Source organism: Vicia villosa, linkage group LG7, assembly GCF_029867415.1.
Source record: "Vicia villosa cultivar HV-30 ecotype Madison, WI linkage group LG7, Vvil1.0, whole genome shotgun sequence".
Classification (NCBI taxonomy): Eukaryota; Viridiplantae; Streptophyta; class Magnoliopsida; order Fabales; family Fabaceae; genus Vicia; species Vicia villosa.
In genome coordinates this window covers 77247472-77259622 of record NC_081186.1, presented here as the reverse complement: position 1 = coordinate 77259622, position 12151 = coordinate 77247472, and the positions used below count along the sequence as shown (strand labels likewise).

At 34.5% G+C, this 12151-nt stretch overlaps 1 protein-coding gene across 2 annotated transcripts; it reads left to right on the top strand.

Moving 5' to 3' along the window:
• The first annotated feature begins 3290 nt into the window (after nucleotides 1-3290).
• Nucleotides 3291-8491, top strand: LOC131620908 (sucrose synthase 6-like). Of its 2 annotated transcripts, XM_058892093.1 has the most exons (14): nucleotides 3292-3811; nucleotides 3890-4044; nucleotides 4145-4337; nucleotides 4441-4559; nucleotides 4793-5009; nucleotides 5368-5463; nucleotides 5552-5725; nucleotides 5874-6157; nucleotides 6270-6494; nucleotides 6839-7405; nucleotides 7754-7892; nucleotides 7995-8074; nucleotides 8171-8200; nucleotides 8284-8491. In XM_058892093.1, exons 1-14 carry the CDS (start codon nucleotides 3578-3580, stop codon nucleotides 8303-8305), a joined length of 2535 nt encoding a protein of 844 aa, XP_058748076.1. In that variant the 5' UTR covers nucleotides 3292-3577; the 3' UTR covers nucleotides 8306-8491. The 2 variants fall into 2 exon arrangements, with proteins under 2 accessions (XP_058748077.1, XP_058748076.1); XM_058892094.1 differs by lacking the exon at nucleotides 5368-5463 and having other exon boundaries at nucleotides 3291-3811.
• Nucleotides 8492-12151: the final 3660 nt, after the last annotated feature.

Genomic DNA, 12151 nt, shown 5'->3' with positions numbered 1-12151 from the left:
AATAGGAAGCGCATACCTTCATCTCTGGGTTTCTATCTTCAAATCATCACCTTCGACATCAACCCTTACCGAGATAAAGCTTCATCCCGTAGGCAGACTTTCAAACTTTCTTCTTCTTCTTTAATTTTCTCTTCACCATCTGGTAGAATGTCTGATAACACTGAAATGCACACATATTTGACTCGATTTGCACATGTTTTATCATTGTTTTATTATTATTCCAAGCACTGTGTTGGTGTTTTGTCTGTTTTGTAGGTAATTGGCCTTATTAGGGGCTTACGCGAAGAAATGAAGCGAATTGGGCGGAAAATAAAGTAAAATGACTAATTTGCACTAAAGGCGTTCATGATGGTGTTCACTATGGAGAAAGCCAAGAGGCGTGCGACCTCTTCCACCCACCAACGATCAGGAAGACTAAGTCTTCCCACTTTTTGAAGATGGCGTTCCTCATAGAAGGTGGCGTTCGCCACCCTTTATTTTTCCAAAACGTTGGGAAAGTGGACTTGGGCTTGGTCTTCACTCTTCCCATTCTCCCATATATTTTCTCACACGTTTTCAGCAATCGCTCAACCTACATCTAGGGTTTCTAAGCATTATAAATAGGAATTCCTTTTCACTTTTACTCCCATCCAGGGTTAGCATAACTTATGCATATATTCATATTCAAAAGGCTTTAATCCTTCACACCGGAGGATTATCGCAATGTTATTGTTGTCGAGTTTCGAGCACCTTTATTTCGATGCAAATTTATCTTCCCACATTTACATTACGCGAAAGTTTATTTCTCGCATTAACATTCTGGAAAAGTTTATTTCCATTGTACGAGATTCAATCCTCTGTTTGGATCAGGTTCTTATTTAATTCAACTTTATTTATATTCTTCCTATTTACTTTATTCACACGTTTATTTTATCGCACTTCTTTATTTATCAGTATGTTTAATTCCATCTTCCAAACAAAACCTTCTTCTTTTACCATAATCATGTCCAACAAAATTATTAGTGCTGGAATGTGAGGATCGTTGATTCGACGGTACTCTGTTCATTATTTCTTAGGATTGATACCATGATTTGTTTTGATTTTTATACAATTTTTCTAAATTTAATTTGCTGCTTCTAGACAATCTCCTTAATGTTCATATTTGATGTCATTGGAAATGCTTCAATATATACGCCGAGCAAGGTCTCGACTTTGTAAATAGGAGATAGCAATGTTAAGGCATCTCTGTGAGCATATACCCATGCTGCTATGACATGGGAGGGAGCATGGCATGAGAAATACTTGAAATTTTCTGCGGTCGCACCAACCTTCTTGTAGTAGGACCCGATACTCTTGTCTTGGCAGCCCCTCATTGTGGTCAATTGTTACTTTGACACTGAAAGTGCAATTAAATCGAACGAACCCTATAACATGATGGGTGTTGGCTTTAGCATTTTGTTCCTTTATAAATTTCATGCATCTTTCACTAAACATCTGCCCTGATTGTGATAATGCGCTCCACCTTTCACATCTTTTTGCAAACAGCAAAGTCATCCTAAAGTAGGTTGATCTCATCAATGTGGCAATAGGAAGGTGTTTGATGCCTTTAAACAAGATTTCATCTAACTCGATTTTAATACAGGAAATTATCCGATCATATTTGACGATGGTTTATGTAAGAGCAATAGAGATTAGGTGTCTAGCTCTTTAACAATGTCTTGTGTTTCAACAACATTCTAAATTGGAATTGCTTCTTTGGATATGTTCCAGAAAATCAGCGCAAAAATTGGCCTCCCTATAGACGTGGGATATCATGAAATCAATGCTGCGAGTATACGCAACACAAATAAGACAACGAGATCTAATTTTCCACGGAACAAGGGAAAAATCAGAAAAAGCTTTAACCACCAAAATACAATCGGATTCCATCCAAATTTTCTTCCAACCCAAGATCTTAGCCTTCTCCATAGCAACAATTTCCGCTAATAACTCAGCCAAGACAGCAAAACCATCACCCAAAAAATCACAGAAACTCCCCATGTGACAAACATTCTCATCCCGAAAAATACCACCACACACAATCAAGGATGGAGCACCTCTAGCTAAACCATCAATATTAAATTTGATCCAACCTTTCGGAGGAGGTTGCCAAAGAACCTCCAAGGTAGATAACGGACGACTTGGAAGAATGTTGACATCAAAACTTTTTAAAATAGAGAAGCTCAAAACCGAGTTATTGGAACAATTCTCAGTAGTGTCACCAACCAATTTTGCTCTAAAGAGAATCGCCCCAATACAAGATTTCCAATTTATAATTCTATCTTCAAATCTTCTATGGTTTCTAGCGCGCCAAACCTGGTAAAACAAATTACTCACACAAGAAATAACAACCACTTTTGCTTGTGGAGACCATTAAGAATCAAGCAATGAAACGCAATCCTGAACACAGTTGATAGTACCATTAAAATGCAGTTTGTTTAGGAGCCAGGACCAGATATTTTTGACAAACTTACAAGTGAAGAAAATGTGATGAGTAGATTCTATGTTTTCCCTACTTAGAGAGCACATAGATGTGCACTGGAAACCTCTAAAACACTGTAAAGGAAATACTACAAGCTAGTGAAAACATCCTATGTCACGTGAAAAAAAATACTACTATCTAATAATTTTATTTTAATCATTCGAACATACGAATTACTCCCTTTGGTCCTTAATATAAGGGAAAATTCTCTTTTTAAATTCATAAAATAATCAATATATTTGACCTATATATGACCCAAATACATCAATATTTATTGAATGAATCTAAAAATAAATAAATTATCTCTTATAATATGGACCCGGAGGAGTATAAGTTTTTTACTTTGAACTAGCGATTTGATCTAACTAAACAAGGCAAAAGGAAACAACTTAAGGAAAAAACAAGAGAAATGCTAGCAACACTCTCTTTTCAACACTCTCTCTAACACTCACTTTCTTATTGGTTGAAACATGTGTGGGTCCTACCACTTTATGTGGGATCCATTTCAAAAGTGAGGAACCCACACATGTTTTAACCAATAATAAAGTGAGTATTAAAGAGAGTGTTGAAAAGAGAGTGTTGATAGCACTCCTAAAAAAACAAATATCAACTTTATGGCTTAACCTGTAACACCTCTAGCAAACAAAAAGAAGAAATCTTTTAGATTCTTTGTCTCATGATTATCCACATATAGTGGCCCCCATAGAGAACCAAAAGAAAAGAATGTTAAATGTTATAATTCCTTGTTAGAAATGATATCCACAGTTCACACCTTCCTTTTACTTTATCAAAAACACTAAAATCTCTTCTCAAACATATAAATATTCTTTTCCTTTCCTTCCTTCATCAACTATTCCTTCCCCCACTCTTTCACCTATCCAAACAATAAATTATTTCTCATGTCACATACATAAAAAGCTACGTACACATATAAATTGTGACACAACATCTTATGCCATGCACGTATAACCATTAGAAACTCGCAGTTCAAACTCGGGTGTTGGCGTCCAATCTAACAATATCGGCGTTTGTCAGTTGAGCTAGGATTTGTGAACAAGAGGACCATTATTTCATTCAATGGCCCCACCACCTGCTTTGAAGCGCACGAATTCTCTAGTAGATAACATGCCTGATGCATTGAGCCATAGTAGATATCATATGAAGAAGTGCTTTGCTAAGTACTTAGAGAAAGGGAGAAGGATCATGAAACTTCATCATTTGATGGAAGAAGTTGAGCGAATTATAGATGATAAACTTGAAAGAAATCAAGTTTTGGAGGGCATTCTAGGCTTCATATTGAGCTCTATACAGGTTCTTTGTTAATCACATAACATGCTAAAAGATATTTACGCTTACAAGGTGTTTGATGTTATGCTTATAAACTTGCAGGAAGCTGTTGTTGATCCACCATATGTTGCCTTTGCAATTAGGCCTAATCCAGGAGTTTGGGAATATGTACGTGTCAATTCTGAGGATCTTTCGGTTGATGCTATTACCCCTACTGATTACCTCAAATCCAAGGAAAGGGTATATGACCAAAAAAGGTGTGTCTTTTCTCTTATATATTTCTTTGTTTGAATGTCTTATGTAAGGCTGAATAAGTTTAATTTTTCTTTTGATCATTAACAGTTTCTGTATGTGTAGGGCAAATGATGAAAACGCATTTGAAGCAGACTTTGGAGCATTTGATTTTGGGATTCCGAAATTAACACTATCTTCTTCAATTGGAAATGGACTTCACTTCGTTTCAAAGTTCTTAGCTTCAAAGACAACCGGGAAATTGACAAAAACACAGGCTATGGTGAACTACTTGTTGAGACTAAATCATCACGGAGAAGTAAGTGAAGAAGCATTAGATTAAGTTCATAAACTTTATACTAACACAAAAGTAATATAAACTTTTCAATATTAATTTTTCATTTTGTAATCTACATTGGCAGAGTCTAATGATAAATGACACCTTGAACTCAGCTGCAAAACTTCAGCAAGCATTAATTGTGGCTGATGTTTTCCTTGCAGCGATTCCCAAGGACACTTCATATCACAATTTTGAGCTAAGGTAAGGACTTTATTAATTTATCATTTAAGAGGTCAATGCTGTTTTAGTTAAGTTAATTTAAAATCCCATTTGCATCCCAATCCTTGATATTGTAGAGAATTTTAGTTAAATTCACATGATGTAGTCTCAACTGCGACATAAAAAGCCCTTGATGTTGCAACCTAAATCATGGTCGCAAACCTTATTTTAAAACCATACTTGTTAGTTGTAATCCATGTCAATTTTATTTTTAGGTTAAAGGAGTGGGGTTTTGAGAAAGGATGGGGAGATACCGCGGGAAGGGTGAAGGGGACAATGAGAACTTTATCAGAAATACTCCAAGCTCCAGACCCGATTAATCTAGAGAAATTTCTCAGCAGAATTCCTACAATGTTTAAAGTAGTGATCTTCTCAATTCATGGTTATTTTGGGCAAGAAGATGTTCTTGGCTTGCCAGACACTGGTGGCCAGGTAAAATTTCTATCATTAGGAACAATAATTTTGAATTTTACAGTGTGAGGATTATAAAGATTATTCACTTTATGGCGTTGTGAATTCTGAATGAAGCTTTTTTACTATTAATTCAAGTAGTAGTTTTTTAAATCGGGGTCGCTGTCACGACCCCTATTGCATCGCGATCCTTTACGTTAAGGTGAATGAAGTCAAATAAAGTCATCAAGACATCAGAAACCATGATGCCGCGGCCCAAATCATATACACAATTTTTTTTAAACCTTGTCACTATTTTAATTTGAAAGAGAAAAAAACTAAAAGTATCAATTTTGCTCAAAAAATGTGTAATTTCCAACACTTGTTGCCAAAATAACAGGTAGTTTACATATTGGACCAAGTCAAGGCTTTGGAGGAAGAGTTACTTCTAAAAATTAAGCAACAAGGGCTAAATTTTAAACCTCAAGTTCTTGTGGTTAGTTTCATCCAAAGCAATGACCTATTTCTACATGTACCTTAGAACTTAGTTAAAGTATGTGATTATACACTTTTGACCTTTTCAGGTAACAAGGTTGATACCTGATGCTAGAGGAACCAAGTGCCACCAGGAGTTTGAACCAATCCATGGTACCAAACACTCTCACATTCTACGTGTGCCTTTTTATACAGAAAAAGGAATTTTACGTCAATGGGTTTCTCGCTTCGACATTTATCCCTATCTTGAGAGGTTTACTCAGGCATGTATACATGCTTCATGGTTTTTTATGCTGTACTTTGGTTTTCAATTGCAGTTACGATGCAAAGTTTTATAATATAGTGAAATAAGCATGGGTTGCACATATGAACAAGCCTTCTTACCAATTCTTTGGTTTACGTTATTAATAGGATGCAACAACCAAGATTTTGGACCTAATGGAAGGAAAACCCAATCTTGTTATAGGAAATTACACAGATGGAAATTTGGCAGCATCTCTAATGGCTAGAAAACTTGGAATAACTCAGGCAACTATAGCACATGCTTTGGAGAAAACCAAGTATGAAGACTCAGATGTCAAGTGGAAAGAACTAGATCCTAAATATCACTTCTCATGTCAATTCATGGCTGATACAATTGCAATGAATTCATCCGATTTCATCATAACCAGTACATACCAAGAAATTGCAGGAAGGTTTGTCAAAACAACCTATCATAGTACTTGCCTAAAAGAAAATATTTCTTTTAGAAAGTACACCTAAAAATGAGAACTGAGTTGTGAAATTAAAATTTTTTTTTTTCTGCAGCAAAGATAGACCTGGACAGTATGAAAGCCATGCTGCATTTACTCTTCCAGGGCTTTGTAGGGTTGTCTCAGGGATAAATGTGTTTGATCCTAAATTCAATATAGCTGCACCAGGTGCTGATCAAAGTATCTATTTCCCTTACACAGAAAAAGACAAAAGACTTTTTCAATTTCACTCTGCCATTGAAGATCTTCTCTTTAATAAAGTGGATAACAATGAACATATGTAAGTGATTTTGTTTCTTCTCTTGAATAATAAACTTTCAATGCCGAATACTGTTAGAATAGCAACCCCGGTTCAAAAGAAAACATATACAAAAAAAAAAACAGAGAAAGCGCATAATTTGGTCACGGATTCAACAAAGTTTGTCTACATCTTCAACTACAAAGATATTGCAGTGCCTTTCTATTATTCAAGCTTAAGATTATATATAACAAAATTTGTTATAATATTCACTGGCTCGAGTGGCCTGTCCACTTATCAGTAAACTATGAGTCATACTCATTACCTATACTAGCTACATCATTCTCAATCATTGATTTTAACTTTTGAATTTATCATGAAAACAGTGGATATCTAGCGGAGAGGAGGAAACCTATAATTTTCTCAATGGCAAGGCTTGATGTTGTGAAGAACTTAAGCGGATTAGTTGAATGGTATGGAAAGAACAAAAGATTAAGAAATTTGGTGAACCTTGTCATAGTTGGTGGCTTCTTTGACCCTTCGAAATCAAAAGATAGAGAGGAGATGGCAGAAATAAAGAAGATGCATGATTTAATTCAAAAGTATCAACTAAAGGGCCAGTTCAGATGGATTGCTGCGCAGACTGACCGACTTCGCAACGGAGAGCTGTATCGCTGCATTGCTGATACAAAGGGAGCTTTTGTGCAGCCGGCTTTGTATGAAGCATTTGGATTAACTGTCATTGAAGCAATGAACTGCGGCTTGCCAACTTTTGCTACTAATCAAGGAGGTCCAGCAGAAATAATTGTTGATGGAGTCTCAGGATTCCACATTGATCCCCTAAATGGAGATGGATCAAGCAACAAAATTGCTGATTTCTTTGAAAAATGCAAAGTAGATCCATCCTATTGGAACATGATTTCTGAGTTCGGATTGCAGCGCATAAATGAATGGTACTACCTCCATTTTCTTTGTTCCAAACTAGTGCAGTTATTCTTTATGTTAAAGTTGCACCTTTATTGCATAAATAATTATCTACCCTTTCAAAAACAAGGGTTTTAAAAAAAGGTCGCGGTAGCGTTAAGGCTTTCGCGATTTCAGTCGGTACAGGTGTCGCGACACTGATTGCGGTGTGAATTAACCATAATTTGTTCTTTAACAATAAAACGGTGATAATGGTATCGGTATCGACATCTGCCTATACCGTTTTGTCGTGGCAGTTATCGCAGCCGCAGACTGTTTTTTAAAACCCTCAACAGCCAGAAATTTAATTTAAACATGTTCGTGTATTTTTCTTGTAGCTATACATGGAAGATATATGCAAACAAGTTGGTAAATATGGGAAACATTTACACCTTTTGGAGACATGTGAACAAGGAGCAAAAAGAGGCAAAGCAAAGATACATCCATATGTTCTTTAATTTCTTATTCAAGAATTTGGTTAGTCAATCTTTGGTTTATACACACATGAACCACTAACTATTTATTGCATAGTGAGTTTTGGAAAAAGGTTATAACACTTGCAATATGTTAATGTTGCAGGTTAAGAATGTACCTATTCCAAGTGATGAACCTCAAAAATCAGTAGGCAACCAACAAAGTCTCAAACAACAGGGCTCTAGGTTTGTCACTCAAGCATTTTATCTTAGAAAGTTGTTTATCATTTGATGTTCCTGCTAACAAATTCCTTTTGTTTTCCTTTTCTTCTTGGTTTGCAGCACCAGGCGTTCACAGTCCACATTGAGAAGGTAAAATTTACTATAGAATCTTGGATTAGCTTATGATTTTCAGTTGTGTGACAGCTTCCTAAAAAGTATTTGCTTACCTTTAGGTTATTACTCGGAGCTCAATGATGTCAACCATAAAAGCAGGTCAATCGAGAGAACGCGTCTTCTCATACTTAATATTAATATTTCTCTTATATGTGTATATATACCTTCTCATATATTTGTAAGTAATTTTTTTATTAAGCAAAAATACTCTGCCATGTTACAAAATAGCAAGTGCTTTATGAAATCAATAAAATGATTACATATCCATGAGTTCATATTGATTTTTTTTCAAGATACACCTTTAAAACATCCTTTATACCAGAAATTTCATTAATTTATATCATAATACTAAAAAAGGTTCTTATTTTCATTTTATTGTTATTAACGTAGGTATACGTGATTTAAATTTACGTAGGTAAATTTATGTTAAATGAAAGATATATATCATTAAAATTAAAATCAGCAACAAAACAACGAGACAGTAACAACATATTCATACATTTTTATCAAACTATACAAAAGTACCATATCATTGATTTAACAAATGCAAAACTAACAGCATCAATACATTTTCATCATACTACACAAAATTACTATATCAATGATTTAAGGAATACAAAACTAACGACATCAACACAACACTAAAACATCAACACAAAACAAACAAACCATTCATACTGATCTTTTAATTTGATCAACTTGTTCTTAGTCATTTGCGTCAGTATTTCAATTTTCAACAGAGCGAGGATTTCTCTAGTTCCTTCTCCATCTGGGTCAATAAAATTCCTACAGATGATTTCGCAGCAGAGCTGTTTGCGTCAGGCGATCCTTTATCCCCATTCTTATTCATCATTGCAGCGGAAGGCCTTACAGCCTTACTGAAACTGGCTACCTCTCAAAACAAGTTTCACCCCTTCAATCTTTCTGATGACTTGCAGTTTGATATTCTCCGGTTCGCTGACGATAGGATTATTCAAGGAGAAGATAATTGGAAAAATATTTGGACTGTTAAAGTCATACTTCGTGGGTTTGAGTTAGTGTCGGGCTTGAAAGTCAATTTTAACAAGAGCAAGATTATTGGGCTGAATATGGAAACTGAATTTTTGGAAGCAGCTTCGGAATTTCTCTCGTGCTCAATCACTCATCTGCCTTTCACCTTCTTAGGCATACCTATTGGTGCAAATCCCCGGAGAAAACTACTTGGGAGCCAGTTCTGTCAAAGTTAAGAAACAGGATCAGTTCTTACCGTGGTCGTGTGGTTCTTTTGAAATCTGTCTTAAACTCGTTTCAGTTATTTTACTTTTCTTTTTACAAAGCTCCAAAGATGGTTATCTCTGAAATCATAAAAACTCACCATGCTTTTCTTTGGAAGGGGGAAGAAAATAAGGGTCTGTTTGGTTCAAATGAGGGGGAGGGGAGGGAATTTTATTAATTATAATATATGTTTGGTTCAAACAAGGGGAGGGGAGGGGAGGGGAGGGGAGGGAATTTGGTTAAAAATATGTTTGGTTCACGAGGGGAGGGGAAGGGTTTTATTAATAATTTACGTTTTTATCCTTATGATTTTATATAACTGTTATGATATTCGAAGTTGAAAATTTCATAAATAATTTTTTGAAAATAATATTCATAATATTTAATGATTAAAAATTTATAACTTACCACATAATATTAAAAAAATTGAATACACTTGATACTTGATACGTATTATAACTTTCGGCGCAAAATTATCTATATGTTGATAACAACTTTTGAATACATAAAATAATTTATCGATATAGATATAATATATAAAATAAACAAAATAATTGAATGGTTTAAAATGTTATATATATATATATATATATATATATATATATATATATATATATAATAGAATATATAACGAAGTTAGAAAAATATTAATATAAATAAACATAAAAATAAAAATTATAATAAAAAATTAAAATTTTTAATTATTATAAATTTTATTAAATAAAAATAATAATTTAAAAGTATAAAATAATTATAATAAATTGATATAAGCAATATAGAAAGAAAAAACCAGACGAAAGAAAATAATAATTTTGAAATAATAAAATAAAATTGAGGGTATTTTAGTAAATATATTAATTTATTAAATATCAACAGTCACATTCCCTCCCCTCCCCTCCGAATCCCCCCGATTCGGGGGAACGCAAAATGTGTGATTTGGAGGGATTTTGCTCCCCTCCCCTCCCTTCCTCTCCCCTCCTAAAAATTGAACCAAACACATTTTATTATAAACATTTCCTCCCCTCCCCTCCCCTCCCCTCCGTTTACCTCGAACCAAACACACCCTAAGCGAATCCATTGCGAGTTGTTTAATTCTGTGCTCCTTAGCAAATGGGCTTGGAGGATTCTTAATGATCGAAACTCCTTTTGGTCCTCAATCCTTACATTCAAATGCGGCGACATCAAAAGTCAGATTCTCAATCCTCCTTGGATATCAAATAACAAAAAAAACTTCATTATGGTGGAGGGATTTAAAATTAGCCATGGGCGACATTGGTAAGATTGAAACTAGGTTCAACAAAGGGATCTCTTGTAGGCTGGGTTCAGGTTTGGAAATCGACTTCTGGAGGCATTCTTGGATTACTACTGGACCTATCCAATTTCTCTTGCCAAACTTATTTGATGTTGTGACTGTTTCCGATAGGAAAGCAAAAGTGGTTTCTCTGGATGGTTGGGGCTATTGATCCTGGAATCTGAATTTCTGCACTGAGTCGCTTTCAGAACAGACTGAATTGAACTCACTTTGCTACATTCTTAAAGAGGTAAATCCTAGACTAGAGACTACGGGTGGAAATAGGTCATGCCGGCCTGCAGAGCCTACAGAGAATTTTGTACTTTATTATTCTTATAATTGTTTCTTATAACTACTATTTTAAATGTAGGTAGTGAGTATCCCACTGATAATTTGTATTTGTCAGAAGTTTGGAAGGTGAAAGCAATATTTGATAAGGCAAATGAAGATGAAGATGAAGATCTCTTTATGAGAGAGATGGCAAGTCCAACGAAAAAAAAATTGACAAATATTGGGGAGGATGTAATATGTTAATGGCTAGTGTTTTGGATACTAGGTCCAAATTTCATATGATGTGTATATGTTTTTCCAAAATATATAAATCTAAAGAAGTTGCTGATGAGAATATAAAGAAGGTCAAGTGTTCATTGGAACAGTTATATGATGAGTATGTAGCTATATTTTTGACAAAATCTTCTTCTTCTTTTGTAAATTTGGATAGTTGTAATTCATCACCATTCCAAGTGAATATTGCACCTATCAGAACTGGATTTGATGAAATTATGAGCATTATTCAAGAAAATGAAGTCATTCCTCCAATAAAATTAGAATTGCAAGATTATCTTGATTAAGGTATTTACATTCCTAAAAGTAGCTCTTTTTGTGCTTTGGATTGGTGGAGGAACAATAACATGAAATATAACATATTGTCAAAGATGGCTATTGATATACTAGATATTCCAATCTCAACTGTGGCGTCTGAGTCTACATTCAGTGCTAGAGGTAGAGTTATAGATGAGTTTTGTTCTAAACTAAATGAAGAATGTGTTGAAGCTCTCATTTGTGGTGGAGATTGGTTTCGCCATAAGTATAATGTGAAGAAAAAAAATCAAAGGTTATTATTTTATGAAAAATGTTTATTAGTAAGAAAAAGTAAAAATAAGAAAAGCAAGAATAAATCTCAACCATTCTTTATCACAACCACCCCATGATCTCTATTAAAAAGAAATTTTATTCTATAAAAAATTAGAAATTATCCACTAAATTAATGACAAATGTACATTCTTGTGTTTCTGGTTCAAATTCCTTCGTACTAAATAACATTAAGAATTACGGCTAGTTGCATTAAAGGATCTTTATTTATATAAATTGATATTGAATAA